The sequence below is a fragment of the Panthera tigris genome, chromosome A2 (assembly GCF_018350195.1).
Source record: "Panthera tigris isolate Pti1 chromosome A2, P.tigris_Pti1_mat1.1, whole genome shotgun sequence".
NCBI lineage: Eukaryota > Metazoa > Chordata > Mammalia > Carnivora > Felidae > Panthera > Panthera tigris.
Genome location: NC_056661.1, coordinates 95,056,729 through 95,072,168, shown reverse-complemented (window position 1 = coordinate 95,072,168; position 15,440 = coordinate 95,056,729). Strand labels below are relative to the sequence as shown.

The window sequence follows — 15,440 nt, the reverse complement described above, 5'->3', positions numbered from 1 at the left end:
CCCGCCCGGTACGGGGGCGAGGCGAGAGGGGCGTGGCCTCAGGGGGCGGGGTCGATCGATCTTCTCCGGTTCTGACACCCTAGGCAGGCCCAGTGGCCCGAGTCCGCTGGAGCGTACGTTCGGGGGAATTTGTGCTTGCCGGCGATGTGGGGTGGCGATCGCCTGGCGGGTGCGGAGGGTGGTGGGGTAGCGGTGACTCTGGTCTTCACCAACGCTCGAGACTGCTTCCTCCACTTGCCGCGGCGTCTCGTGGCCCAGCTTCACTTGCTGCAGGTAAGGCGCCGGCCCTGGACGTGGGCTCCCAGCCCGGACTCGGGGCACCTGGTCGGCAGCCTGGGGGCGGACCGAGTCAAGGTCTTTCAGGGACGCGGCGGCGGCTCGGGCCTCTCCCGGAGGCGTGGAACGGGCTGCCTTTCCGTCTCCGCCGAGCCGTTCCGAGGCCAGACTGAAGGCCCCTCGAGGGCAGGGCCCGCGGGGGGCACACTCTGCAGCCCACACCATGTCTGGTGCAGCACTGGGCCTTAAACTTATCCTATTCCAGGTGTTTTCACTCGCCAAGAGTGGGCTTTCAAACATCCCAGTATTCTACGTGTGCTTTGGGAAATATTCCTCACTCCAGTTTGGAAAGGCTCCTGGGAAGTCGGTAATTTTTATTACCTTAAAAAATGTTTTTCCTGCTAGTGATTTCCTGGTTCCTGCCCGACTGCCGTCCGGGCCTCCAGAGGGAGGGGCAGATTTGGTTTGCCGAGTCCCTGTTAAGTGAAGGGCACGTTAACAGAGACTAAGCACCGTCTCCCTGAGCAGGGTAGGTTAGAAAATGAAGGTTCTTCCCTGTGTCGCCGATGCTCGGAACCCATCCGAGGTGTACCAGGAATGTGCAGTAGAATTATGCATACTTGGAAGTACAGAGGTAGGATTGCTTGAAACTCTGTCGTCAGTTGCCCTTCTAAGCACTGGCAGAGACAGCATCCGTATTTTCATAAGTAGAAATAGAGGCACATAGTCTACAAGTGTGAGTGTGCTTACGCGGGCAGAAGGATAGGATATTTGAAATCCTCAGAAATCGTGGATGCATGGTACCCAGCACTGACTGGTCATGCAGGAAATATTTAATAGTTTACAATAATTTTCTTTATTTTTTATTTTTAACATTTATTTATTCTTGAGACACAGAGAGAGAGACAGAGCATGAACGGGGGAGGATCAGAGAGAGAGGGAGACACAGAATCCGAAACAGGCTCCAGGCTCTGAGCGGTCAGCACAGAGCCCCATGCAGGGCTTGAACTCACGGACCGCGAGATCATGACCTGAGCTGAAGTCGGACGCTTAACCGACTGAGCCACCCAGGCGCCCCAATAGTTTACAATAATTTTAAGTATCCTACTTTTTCACTTTACTTCTCTGTAGTTTTTTCTAGATAATTTTCCCCCTAGAATTACTGGGCTAGAGGGCATGGGTAATTATTAAAGCATAAAGTCATGAGTTGGGAGTTAATGGGTTGAATTATTTTATTTGGGTTGAAGCATGGAGTACATAATATCTATAATGTTGAAATGAGAAGAGGGCCAGAACAATGGCCTTCTGGCCTGTGTCAGACTTACCTTGAGCTTTTAAAAATACGAATGTTCTGTTCCTTCCTCAGGCCTACTGAATCAGAATCTTGGGGAGTGAACTTCAGGCATCTGTAATTTAAAAAGTAACTTTGGGCTATTTGGATGTACAAGAATTGAGACCCACTGTTACAGATTCCTAGGTTGTTGATGGTGAAAGGGACGTTGGGTATCTAGGCTATTTCTGTACTCACTCGCACTCCTAGGCTGGTATTTCCACACTGTTAATTTGTCCTCTTGTCTCTCACTCATTGTGCAGCACTGTTTCTTCCATAACCCTGCTCCTTTCCACTTGTGTATTTGTGCTTTTCTTTCTTCCCAAAATGTTTTCCCTCCTTCCATGACTTTAAAAACTGAGCATAATCAATCTTACCTCCTCTGCCTAGCTTTCAGATTCTCTGTTGCTCACTTGTGTCTCCTTTTCAAAACTTCACTGCTCTGTTTATGTGACACATCTCCCTTGTCATGCTCTGTTTCAAGTATTGTTTTGTTTATCCAAGTCCTTATTTCAGGACTGGGTACCCAGTAGATGCTTTAACTCAGGATTTTTTAATCTTGGCTCTTTAGGCTGGATAATTTTTTCTTATGGGGGATTGTGCTGGGTATGGTAAGATGTTTATAGGAACTTTGCTCTCTAGGCCCTACATACCAGTAGCATCTCTCCCCTTCAGTAGTGACAGCTAAAAATGTCTCCAGACATTGCCGGATGTCTCCTGGGAAACAAAATCACCCTTGCGATGAGAACCATTGCTTTACCTGAGTTATTTTGTCTGTATGCTAGGCTCAGTGCTTGCTGTGACGGCTGAAATGGGGGAAAGGATTCACGTCCACACTGAATTCAAACAAATAAACCTAAATGGCCATCCGGAAATGGCCAGGTACAGACTTGTCATTTCTTTTGTGTTAGCAAAAGATAACCTAGGCCTCAAATCTGGCCAGTCCTAAGGCATGACTACCTGTGATTTCACCTGAAAGTTCCCTCCAGATTATACCAATACCACAGGTAATGGCAAAAGCAGATATTTATTGATTGAATTCCTGGGAGAGGAGCTCCTCTCTTTCGAGTCTGTGGGTTTCTTCTCTTTACCTGAGTGCCCAGTGGTTCTGCAGTTCAGGTGGAAAATGTTTTACGTGAAAATGGACTCGCAATATTAGTTTGCAAAATCCAGCTGAACGTGTATTATGATTATGGAGCTGGTTATTACACATTGACCAAAGGAATAATTGAAGTATTTTTCCTGTTTAATAAAGTCAGTTTTTCCCTTTTCCAGTGAGTTGGTAGAATTCTCATTTTTGATATTTCAGGCCATATTTTGTATCTCCTTATTTAACATCTCTAGTTTTAAACGTTTCTTCTGTAGGGGTGCCTGGCTGACTTGGTCGGTGGAGTATGCGACTCTTGATCGCGAGCTTGTGAGTTTGAGCCCCACATTAGGTGTAGAGATTACTTAAAAATAAATAAATTTAAAACCTGCCCCATTTAAAAAAATAAAATTTTCTTCTTATGAAATAAGAGTTGATCTGGATTATATGCCGCTGACTGATGAAACTGTGGAAAACACCCAGGGAGTTGGTCATCTTCACCCTGTAACCTCAGCTAACATACTTACAGCTGACATAATAATCTGGAATTTGACTCCAGTCCAGTGCTCTGTATACTTTATTACACTGTGCTTAGCATCAGCAAGAACAGTTAGATTATCCTGTGAATTGTGAGAAAAATTATACAATTAAGAGATACACGATGACTTTCTTGTATAAAAAGTTTTAATAACATGGTTAGTTGGAAGTACATTATATTGCCTCAAAATCCTTTGAAATTTTTCCTATTTAAAGAAACACAGTAGGGGTGCCTGGGTGGCTCAGTCAATTGAGTGTCAGATTCGACTCAGCTCATGATCTTGTGAGTTCAAGACCTACATGGGGCTCGCTGCTGTCAGCACAGAGCCCACTGTGGATCCTCTGCCCTCTCTCCCCCTACCCCGCCCGTGCCCTCTCTCAAAAATGAAATATTTAAAAAAAAGAAAGAAGCACAATAAGCAGCCTATAACCAGTTTTGAGGTAGTAAGATTTGATGGAAATGAATGAATTTAATATTTAACTATTCAGTGCATCAATGACTTAATTTTAATATTAATAAATGACTTTAATAATACTAAAATGTCATGAAGTGGTAAGTTTTCATGGTTATCAATGAAGTCCTTTTAATTTTTTTAAGTGTTTATTTTTGAGAGAGAGAGAGACAGAACAGGAGTGGGGGAGGGGCAGAGAGAGAGGGAGACACAGAATCTGAAACAGGCTCCAAGCTCTGAGCTGTCAGCATAGAGTCTGATGAGGGACTCGAACCCACGAACCATGAGATCATGACCTGAGCTGAAGTCAGACACTCAACTAACTGAGCCACCCAGGCACCCTGAGAACACATTTTTTTAAATAAATATTTTTATTTTTAAGTAATCTCTGTACCCAACATGGGACTCAAACCTAGAATCCCGAGATCAAGAGTCGCATGCTGCACCTACCGAGCCAGCCAGGCGCCCTGAAAATACATGTTATATTTTGATTTAATTACTTGCACATACAATTTCTTAGTTCTAAAGCTTAAAGTTATTTAAGAAGCTGCATAATATAAAATTTCTGGAAGTGTACATAAGAAGCTGCTAATAGTAATTACCTCTGGGAACAGGAACCTGCCTTCATGTTTTATGCTTTTGTAATTTTTGTGGTTTTACCATGTGCATTTATTCCCCTTTAATAAACATACTGTTACATTAAAAAAATTTTTTAGTGTTTATTTATTTTTGAGAGAGAGAGAGAGTCAGAGTGCAAGCTGGGAAGGGGCAGAGAGAGAGGGAGACACAGAATCCAAAGCAGGCTCCAGGCTCTGAGCTGTCAGCACAGAGCCCAACATGGGGCTCGAACCCACAAACTGAGATCATGACCTGAGCCGAAGTCGGACGCTTAACTGACTGAGCCACCTAGGCGCCCCAGTTATATTTTTAATGATCATGATATATTTCTACTTACTGACTCATGCTTTACCAAAATGGTAAATTTGTAACTTATTTAATGATATTCCTATTAATAGATATTTGAGACAGTTCTAAGTTTTTAGTGTTACAGAAAATACTGCAGAGATATGTTTTGGTGTGGTTTTCTTCAGTCAATCATTAATTCAGAATAAATATTCAAATATATACATCTAGCTCAAAGTTTATATAAATTCATTGGCTACCTGTTGCCATTTTGAATTCTGGAATGGTTGAATCAATTTGTATTGCCATCATAAGAATGTAAGAGTATTGGTTTCACCCACAGCATCACCAGTTTTGGGTATTAGAAATGATTATAGTTTTTTAAATGCTCTAATGTGCACAACCAAGACCTATCGCCTATCTATAGAACTCTTTTTGTATGTGTGGATTGCAATAATAGTTTATCTTTAATGTGAATACAGAAAAGCACACAAAAACTCTCATACACCTCCTTTCTTCTTTAATAAATAGAATCAAGCTATAGAAGTGGCCTGGGGTCATCAGCCTGCATTCTTGAGCTGGGTAGAAGGCAGGCATTTTAGTGATCAAGGTGACAGTGTGGCTGAAATTAACAGACAACTTGGTCAGAAACTTGGACTCTCAAATGGGGACCAGGTGAGTACAAAATGTGATGACTATAACTTTTTCCTGATGTCACATAATATAACAATGGAAAGTAAACATTCAAATTAATTTTTTAAGGAGGTGAGATGACACCTAACTTGTGTGCTGCTATAACCAGTCTAGGATATGCAAGTTGACTGTAAACTCTGTTGTTAAATCTTTATCTTGTATTCTGCTCCCTAGTTGATTTTGTGTTCTATCTATTTCACTCACTTTGCAGGTTCCCTGATTTTGTTTGTGTGCAATTATTTTTACTTTATGAATTATTGAATTTTACTTACTATTACTAGACTTCATTTGCTTCCAGCAAATCTTCTAACCTTCCAGAATCATACTTGATTTTTAAAAAATCTATCCAACAAAAAAGTTGTTATTTTTCTATTTTTGTCTTGCCTATGAATTTAATTGTAAACCTCAAAGCTTAAGGACTTACGTCTAGTTTTTCATTTTATTGTATTCACCAATTTATGTCCTTCTAAATACTTTAAACTATGGAAATAATACACATTCATTGCAAATATTTTACAATTGAAAGTAAAAAAAATGGATTTCTCTAACCCCAGCCTCAGAATGAATGTGTACTGTATGTTGGGATCTTAGTACACCTTTAGGATTTAAAGAATGGGAGGAAGGAAAGGAAAGGGAAGGAAGAATACACATTTTCTTTTTTTTTAATCACACACATTTTCTGCAGTTCTCCCCACAAAGTATATCAGAGGTACCTTTCCACATACTACAGTATGCATTGAACATCTCTGAATCCGTATAGAATGAAACATTACAGATTGACTTACAGAGTCCAGGGGGCTACACATTGAAAATTCTGACAGATGGGCTAAACTGCATTCTATTACCAGCTTCCCATAACAGTATATGAGAATGTTACATCCCTTTATCTTGGTTTGAACATAGACTAATTTTGTTCATGCTTGCTTTTGATAATGAGAAAAGGCCACTAATGAGAAATCCATAGTCCTAGTATTAGTCCTTCGCTTACCCTAAGTCTTTGTTAGAATCTTAAAACTTTAGCACCAGAGTGACTTAGACTCACTAATTTTGGTTCCTTGCTCTACAAACCTAGGGAGACAGAACATTTTGCCCAGGATTACACAGCAAGTTAAAGTTCTGCTCTCTTAGAATATGTGGTACTTTCCAGAGAGAAACACCAGCTTCTTGTTCCTGATCTTGATGTCTTCATCTGCCTCTGAACAGGCCTGTTGGTTTCTAATGCCTGTTTGCTTCAGAGTGAACTTTTACCTGATTTTCTGCAGATCTTCTTTATTGTAGCAATACCACTAAGTCACTGTCTCCCAAAGAATAGGAACAAGGTGAACTGGCTCGCCCAGGACTCTAGCTTCTTGGTGGGTGGGAGCTGCTCTGTGCTTCCCTGGAATCGCCCCTTTCAAATAGGGTGTATGGGGAAATACTAACGGGAAATCCACTGAGGGTGAGGCACTTGGGGGGAATTCTGCTCCAATCCGCAGAAGCAACAAAGGAAGGGCTGGTTAACTGAAGCATGTAACATTTGGTGGCTTTGGATTTTACTCCTCAATCCTCAGAAATGCCTAAAGAAAGGGAAAAGAAAGTTAGGTGGTAGATTGCAGCTTCTTGAAACACTAACATTTCTTTCTTTCTTTCTTTTAAATTTTTTTTCTTTTATTTTGAGTGAGAGAGGGAGAGAGAGTGAGTGCAGGGAGGGGTAGAGAGAGAGAGAATCCCAAGCAGGCTCCACACTGTCAGCATGGAGCCCAGTGCAGGGCTCATGAACTGATGTAGGGCTCATGACCATGGTGAGATCATGACCTGAGCTGAAATCAAGAGTTGGACACTTACTGACCGAGCAACCCAGGTGCCCCATCTTTTTATTTTTTTTTTAAGTTTTATTTATTTATTTCTCCATCTCACAACCCTGAGATCAAGAGTTGCAAGCTCTGACTGAGCCAGCCAAGCACCCCAAAAGACACATTGGCATTTCATATGTATCTGTAGACTGGAATGAGGGTATATTTGTTTTACTTTACTTTTAGCTGTGAATGTTTATACTTCTAAATAATTTTCTCTGATCTCTGAGCATTTTTTTTTTTTTTTTTTTTTACTCTTCTAGACTTTCTAGAAGTACCATGCAGGTTAGTTATAAAACTAAAAGTCTTAAAACTTCTAGAAATAATAGAGTGTGTATATGCTAGATTAAGCCATGACTTGATGACATTGTTTCCTCTTCTATTTTCTTTTAAGTTTATTTATTTATTTTGAGAGAGAGAGAGAGCATGGGCAGGGGAGGGGCCAAGAGAGAGGGAGAGAGAGAGAATCCCAAGCAGGCTCCATGCCATCAGCACAGAGCCTGACGCAGGGCTCAAACTCAAGAACTGTGAGATCATGACCTGAGCCGAAATCGGATGCTTAACCAACTGAGCCACCTAGGCACCCCTTCTTGCATTTTTAAATTACATTTCTTTTGTTAATGGTTATCTTTATTTTGTTTGTTTTTTTTTTAAATCTGTTGTGCTAGGGTGTATTTTCTTTTTTTCTATAATTAGTTGTGAAACAATTTTTCCTAAAATGTTGGAGTATATGAAGGCCTAGCTAAGAATAGGTACTTAATAAATATTTGTCAAATGAAGGTCCACCAAGTGCAGGCAGGCACACACTCACACAGGCACGCACACTCGTTCATTCACTCACTCACACTTTATTATTTACCTAAAGAGAGAACTTCTTCTTTTCTAGGGATGCAAAAAAAATTTTTTTTACAAAAAATATTTTAAAAGTAGTTTTACATTTTTGATTTATTCCAGGTGTTTCTCAAGCTGTGCTCCCATGTGGTGTCTTGTCAGCAAGTGGAGGTGGAACCCCTATCAGCAGATGATTGGGAGATACTGGTAAAGAAAACACAATGAGAATTATCCTGGTTTAAGGTTAAACTGCTTCAAAATAGTTGTTTGTTTGTATTGAAGTATAGTTGATGTACACAGTAGTTTCAGGCATACAACATAGTGATTCAACATCTCTGTACATTACGCTGTGCTCACAAGTGTAGCTGCCATCTGTCCCCATACAACACTGTGATGATACCACTGACTGTATTTCCTGTGCTGTACCTTTTAGCCCTGTGACTTACTCCTTCCATAACTGGAAGCCAGAATATCAGTGTCTCTAGATTTCTCTTTTCTGAGCTTCATTATATATTCTGAGCTGGTTCGAGTTATAAGAACTTGTGATTTCCTTACCAGACACAGAATGGACTAAACATGAAGTGAATTGATTTTTTTGTTTGTTGGTTGTAGGAACTGCATGCTGCTTCCCTTGAACAGCATCTGCTAGATCAAATTCGAATAGTTTTTCCGAAAGCCATTTTTCCTGTTTGGGTTGATCAACAAACTTACATATTCATCCAAATTGGTAGGTGTTATTATATTTTTCCACTGTACTCCATGGTAATGCATCCATAGCAGAGGTGAACACGTACTAATGAGCTTTATTTTCCACACAGTTGCACTGATTCCAGCTGCTGCTTATGGAAGGCTGGAAGCTGATACCACACTCCTTATTCAGCCAAAGACCCGCCAGGCCAAAGAGAAGACAGTTTCAAAAGCAGATAATGCACATGGGAAATTTCACAATAGGTCTAATAAAACAGAAGTTACAGTTGACTCACCATCCATGCCAAGCTTATGGACTTTGATAGGAAGCATTTTTTCTTTTGGGTCTGAGAAGAAACAAGAGCTGTCTTGGGGTTTAACTGAAATGAATGCATTCAAAAATATGCAGTCCAAAGTCGTTCCTCTAGACAATATTTTTAGAGTGTGCAAATCGCAGCCTCCCAGTATGTGTAATGCCACAGCAACTTCTGAGTTTCGCAAACACTATGCCGTTCATGTATTTCCATGGGACCAGGAATATTTTGATGTGGAGCCCAGCTTTACTGTGACCTATGGAAAGCTAATTAAGCTACTTTCTCCAAAGCAACAGCAAAGTAAAACAAAACAAAATGTCCTGTCACCTGAAAAAGGGAAGCAGATATCAGAACCAATAGATCAAAAACAAATCAGCTCAGACCATAGTCAAGAAGCTGCTAAGTCCTGTGTGCTAAAGGTTGTCTGGAATGGACTTGAGGAATTGAAGAATGCCATAAAGTACACCAAAGACATAGAAGCGCTTCATCTTGGGAAAGTCTGGGTTAGTATAAATTTTATTATGAGAGAAAGCAATTTCATGTTGCTTGAAATTCTCCAAACTATGAGTTAGAATAATATTTTATATACAATTTGAAAATCAGTATAAGAAGTGGTGTCTAAAGTCCCTGCAGGGGCACATTTCTGATTATATGGTAAAGTCCTTGTTTGGGTGAAAATTGTGTATATTCTGGTTAAGTAAACTTGGACAGCTATAAGCTTAGATAGTTATAGGCCCAGAGAGGTAAAAATTACTTGCCTTAGGTTACACAATAAATAAAACTAGGATTTACGCCCAGGTGTGCCAACTCTAGAGTTCATGCTTAGCATGGGGTGCCCTACAAAGCCTCACAATTTTTTGTTAAAGTGTATTTATTTTGAGGGGGCGCCTGGGTGGCTCAGTCGGTTAAGCTTCCGACTTCGGCTCAGGTCATGATCTCGCGGTTCGTGAGTTCGAGCCCCGCGTCGGGCTCTGTGCTGACAGCTCAGAGCCTGGAGCCTGTTTCGGATTCTGTGTCTCCCTCTTTCTCTGACCCTCCCCTGCTCATGCTTTGTCTCTCTGTCTCAAAAAATAAATAAAAACATTAAAAAAATAATAATAATTAAAGTGTATTTATTTTGAGAGAGGGCACGTGCATGCATGAGCAGTGGAAGAGCAGAGAGAGAAAAAGGGGGAGGGAGAACCACACTCTCAGCATGGAACCCTTCATAGGGCTCGAACTCACGAACCCTGAGATCATGACCTGAGCCAAAATCAAGAGTCGGACACTTAACCGACTGAGCCACCCAGATGCCCCATGAAGCCTTACGTTTTTAATACCTGCCAAAGGTTTGTTCCCCAGTTCCTGAAAGCAGAGGAGGGACTTGTTATATGTTGGGGGAAATGCCCAGGTAGGGAGATACCTATGGTGTGAGCTGGCACCAGGATGGGAACGTGTCCAGAAGCTGCTTACCCTGATGAGGTCAGCTCTTTAACTGTGGGCCTGGCGGGGAGGTGGTGGGGGGTGGGGGGGTTGGGGGAGAAAGGAGAGCAGCTGTTGTTTCATCTTCTCATCCCGGCCTCAGGTAGTAATGCTTCATTTATGTGAAATGAGTCACTAGCCCCCTCTTACTTGAACTTAATTTGAGCATTGTAGAGTGAGACTTCATGGTGATAAAGGGAGGAAATTGTTAGGGAAGAAAAATGGGAAAGGAAAGGGGTCATCTTTGTAGATTTCTTTTACTGCCAGTTTCACATACGACCTCTGTGCTGGCAACTTACAAAGTTTTAATATCTTTGGCTTATATCATTTTCTAAAATTCTAGACCATCAGCTCATTATTTTCTGTTAGCTCTAAACTCCCAGTTTAAGAGATCCTGCTACATCTTCAAAATAAAAATGTCTAACACTGAACTTGTTAGGACTTTCCGTCTGTGAATGGTTCTGCCACGTGGTGGGAATACTTTTTTTTTTTTTTCCTTATGAATATGTGGTGAGTACGGGGTGAAGAAGTGCCAGGTAAAGGCCTGGAGACCATATAAGATAGCAGCAAGGAGTCCACACTTCCCACTCCACTTTAAAGGTTGGCAGCCGTGGGCACTGAACAGTGGTGGTACAGCAGCAGGTGCCATCCTGTACTCACACAGGCTTGACTCAAGAGAGCACAGCTGATGGATTGCATTCTGAGGAGGGTGTGAGAAGAAAGAAATGAAGGGAAAAAACTAAAATGTTTGTGATACAACAGTACCTGAACATCCATCTGGTTACTCTCTGAATCATGATAACGCAAATTTACTTACCCATTAATTTACCCGAGTTTATGAAAGTTAATACCAATATTTACACTGTGGAATATTTTTAAATCAAGTTTTAGACATATTTATATTTTTATTTATTTTTATATTTCAGATTCCAGATGACCTGAGAAAGAGACTAAATATAGAAATGCATGCAGTAGTCAGAATAACTCCAGTGGAAATTACCCCTAAAATTCCAAGATCTCTAAAATTACAACCTAGAGAAAACTTAGTGAGTTCAAATTTATGTTTTGTCAGTTGTTTTACACATCTTGTGAGATGCTTTGGCTAAATAATAAGAATGTTGTATTTCTTTTTGCTAGAAGGGCGAAGAAGTCTTTTTTGTGGTAAAATATATATAACAAAATGCTGTTTTAACCATTTTTAAGTGTACAGTTCAGCATTAATTACATTCATAATGTGCAATCATTGCCACATCTATTTCCAAAACTTTTCCATCTCCCCAAACAGAAACTCTATGCCCAGTAAGCAATAACTCCCTATCCTGTCCTCCCCCAGCTCCTGGTAACCCTATGTACATTCTGTCTCTGTGAATTTGGTTATTCTAGATATTTCATATAAGTGGAATCGTACGGTATTTGCCCTTTGTGTCTGGCTTATTTCACTTAGCATGTTTTCAAGGTTCACCCATGTTATAGAATGTATTAGAACTTCATTCCTATTCATGGGTAAATAATATTCCATTGTATGTATATACCACATTTTGTTTACCCATTCATTTGTTGATGGACCCTTGGATTGTTTCTACCTTTTTGGCTCTTGTGAATAATGCTGCTATAGAACCTGTTTGAGTCTCTGCTCTCAGTTCTTTTGGGTGTATACCTAGGAATTGAGTTGATGGATTTTATGGTAATTCTGTGTTTAATTTTTTGAGAAACTAAGAAGTCTTTAGTAAGCAACACACATATTATGTATATGGTGCCAATGCAAATATGATAATTTAGCTTTTTTTTTTTTTTTTATTAAGTAAGCTTTACACCCAACATGGGGCTTGAAATCATGTCCCCAAGATCAAGAGTCACATGCTTTATTGACTGAGCCAGCCAGGTGCCCTGATAATTTGGCTTTTAGAAGATAGGTATTTTTGCTATATTCATGTAATTTTTAAAAATTTTCCCATATTACAGCATTAATATTGCAACCAAAAGAGTGCTAGACTGCTCGCTAATAGAGTATTATCACCTGTACCAGTTTAGTTTACCAGTTCTCAGAGCACTACAATCCAGGAAAATTACTGTTTTCTAGGTTTTGAAACTTCCAAACATGACTTTATCCTTCTCTGATTATTTGAATGGCCCTTTTGGGTCTTTAGGATCATGATGGTCATTATAGCATGGAAGAGCCATTTTAACAGAACTTTGATGAAACCCCAGATAAGATTGCTTGTATTATGTACTGGAGAAGAGAAAAATAAATAGAATAAATGCCATTTCCACAATAGTATGGAACTGAACATTTAACACATTGGCAGAACCGTACACAGTGATTTCTAGTTTTAACTTTTTAGCTAATTGATCTTCGTATTTTTCAAAAGTTATGTCTTGTGTACAGACATTTGACTTTTTTTTTTTTTTTTTGTCTCAGTATGAGGCTCTTAGTGCAGAATTCCTTTTTTAATCCTGAGTTGCATATTTTAGTGGAACTTTTAGGATGTTGGCAGGTGTCTCTGGGGTGATTATATCTCTTAGGACCTAAACATGTCTGATTCTAGAGGAACTGTGAGTTGCTTTCTGATTCTTCAGGTCTTGATTTTAAATATATTTTTTTAAGTAAACTCTACAGTGGATGTGGGGCTTGAACTCATGACCCCAAGATCAGGAGTCTCATGCTCTACCAACTGAACCAGCCAGGCGCCCGGTTTTAAATAGTTTTCATTTTCAGACTTCCTTTAAGTCTTTAATCCCATTGCCCAATAAAATCCAAAGAAGTGACAGATGGTTTCTGTGATCTTTAAGAATGGGAAAGCGATGCCTGTACTTAGTTTAGCCTGCTTTTGTGGTGATCAAGTTCTAAACCAAGCTTAATCAGCAGAGCTAAGCTTGACTCTGGATGAATAGAGGCTTATTTTCCTAGGCAGATATTAATGATCTTTCCTATATGAATTTTTGTGTATTCCTGTTTTTGTCTTCATGTAGGTTTTAAAAACTTAAAAGCTTTAAAAATTAATAGTGTTTTTCTCAGAATTTCTTTATACCTTTTAACATATTAACGTTACACTTACTGGGTATAACAGTACTACAATCTGCTTAACAGAAAAACAAAGAAAAGTGACTTGAACATACAAAGAATTTATTTTTCTTATGTACAGAGAAGTTTGGAGGAGCTCATAGGTGGTTAAACCATGTCATCAGGGACCTAGGCTCCTTTGGTCTTTCTGCCATCCTTAGCCTATAACTTTCCTCCTCTTAGATGCAAGGGATTTGCTGTACGTATAGGCATCACATATGCGTTCTTGGCAGAAGGAAAGACACAAAGCAAAAACCTCCTTGCAAGGTTTGTATACCTTTTAATTAGAAAGAGAGGCCCTTCTCAACAATTGCTGATTGCACACTATTGGTCAGAAGGGAGTCACATGTATGTTCACACATATGCACACACAGGTCCACTCTGGGAATTGGAGAGTTTTCTTTCTCACCTCTTTAATAGAGGGAAGCAAGGGAGAATGGAGTTGGAATGGTTTTCCATCCAATGAGCCAAATTATGGTATATGTGTCACTGGTCCTAGAGGTAGGGAGTGTTAAAACTTTGCCACTTGTGTAAATGTTTCTTCCAGCTTCAGTGTATTCCTTGTGCTGTAATATCAATTCCCAGATCTGTGCCTCTAAATATGAACATCCTTCCTGGTTTTGTTTGGTAAGGTTTGCTTTTTTTTTTTTTTTAATGTTTAAGTTGTTTCTTTTTAGTTGCTCCATTTAATAGATTATAAAATTGAGGTTGAGACAGTTTCATTAATTTGCCCACAGTCACACAGATAATAAATGGTCATGCCAGACTGGTGTGCACCTTGAACTAGCACATTTATTTTTGCCACACTGTTGTAGAATGGGTATACCGTGATTTACTTCCCCAGTCTCCTACCAATGGATACCATCTTATGGTTCTCACATGAGGTGAGCAAGGCTCAGAGAGGTTAAGAAGCTTGCTTAAGGTCCATCAGCCGTATCAAGGTTTACATATTATTAGCAAAGTAAGGTGTTAAACTAAGGATGTTAACGTTAAATTTAGGTATTTGGATAATTCATTACTGTTCTTCCTTTTCTCTGGCAGCCTAAAGATGTAAGTGAAGAAGATGTAAAAACTGTGTTCTCTTCATGGCTACAGCAATGTACCACTACCACACTTCCTTTGATAATATCAGAGGAAGAATATATTAAGCTGAGAATTAAAGATGGTGGGTAAATTTTGTTATTTTGATATTTTTCCTACTAAAGAAGTGAAAAATTTTTCATTGTTGTTACAACCTTTAATACATGTGAACAGGAAGCATAATAATGATAAGTAAATGGTAGATTTTACATATTGAAGAATGCTTTTATTTAAATTTAAAGAAATTTGAATCTTAAATTATCTGTTTCAGTACTAACTCACATTTATTACTTGTTTTTTTCTTTTTCTTTTTTTTTTTTTTTTTGATAGAGTTGGAGGAGTTTTCTCTAAATATAGTTCATTCTGGGGAAAAAGAAAAAGAAAACATTTTTTTATTGAGTCCCAATCTGCTGCAGAAGATCACAATACAAGTAATCACATAACTATTGAATCTTTAATAAAATAATATTTGTCACATTGGATCAATAATAAAGTATGAATTTACCTGTAAGACTTTGCATCCTGAAGTGTATTAGAAACGTGAATGATAAGAGTAAGGAATAACTTGATTTAAAATATTTTATTATATAGTCTCTTTAAGTTATCTAAACAAATTGATTTATCCTAAATTTAAAATCAATGCACAATTAAGTTTCAAGGATAGAATTGATTGTGTTAACTGGCAGATAGATCATGATTTCAAATTATTCTCGTATTGAAACAAAGGAAAACTTAGCTTTTGGGATTTGATTTTTAAAATTGCTATTTTTAGTTGGAGTTCTGCACAACCCATATTATTTTGTCACTTCTTAAATTCTCAACTCTTCACAAATATTACCAGATCACTTTTCTTCTAGCAGTATTTTAAAAGTGGTCTTTTTTAGAATATTATGTTT

General features: G+C 39.2%; 1 protein-coding gene across 5 annotated transcripts in view; it reads left to right on the top strand.

Annotated features, from left to right (window-relative positions):
* Window positions 1-35: 35 nt before the first annotated feature.
* PEX1 (peroxisomal biogenesis factor 1) overlaps window positions 36-15,440 on the top strand; it is a 47,062-nt gene continuing 31,657 nt past the window's right edge. For 2 of the 5 annotated variants that reach the window (XM_042966388.1, XM_042966385.1), the window contains exons 1-8: window positions 39-273; window positions 5,117-5,260; window positions 8,065-8,148; window positions 8,554-8,668; window positions 8,760-9,445; window positions 11,330-11,449; window positions 14,506-14,629; window positions 14,875-14,975. In XM_042966388.1, the coding sequence (XP_042822322.1) occupies window positions 145-273; window positions 5,117-5,260; window positions 8,065-8,148; window positions 8,554-8,668; window positions 8,760-9,445; window positions 11,330-11,449; window positions 14,506-14,629; window positions 14,875-14,975 (1,503 nt within the window). In that variant the 5' untranslated portion in view covers window positions 39-144. Of the gene's footprint in view, window positions 274-5,116; window positions 5,261-8,064; window positions 8,149-8,553; window positions 8,669-8,759; window positions 9,446-11,329; window positions 11,450-14,505; window positions 14,630-14,874; window positions 14,976-15,440 lie in introns of all 5 variants that reach the window. The other 3 variants (XM_007076710.3, XM_042966391.1, XM_042966398.1) reach the window with 2 other exon arrangements.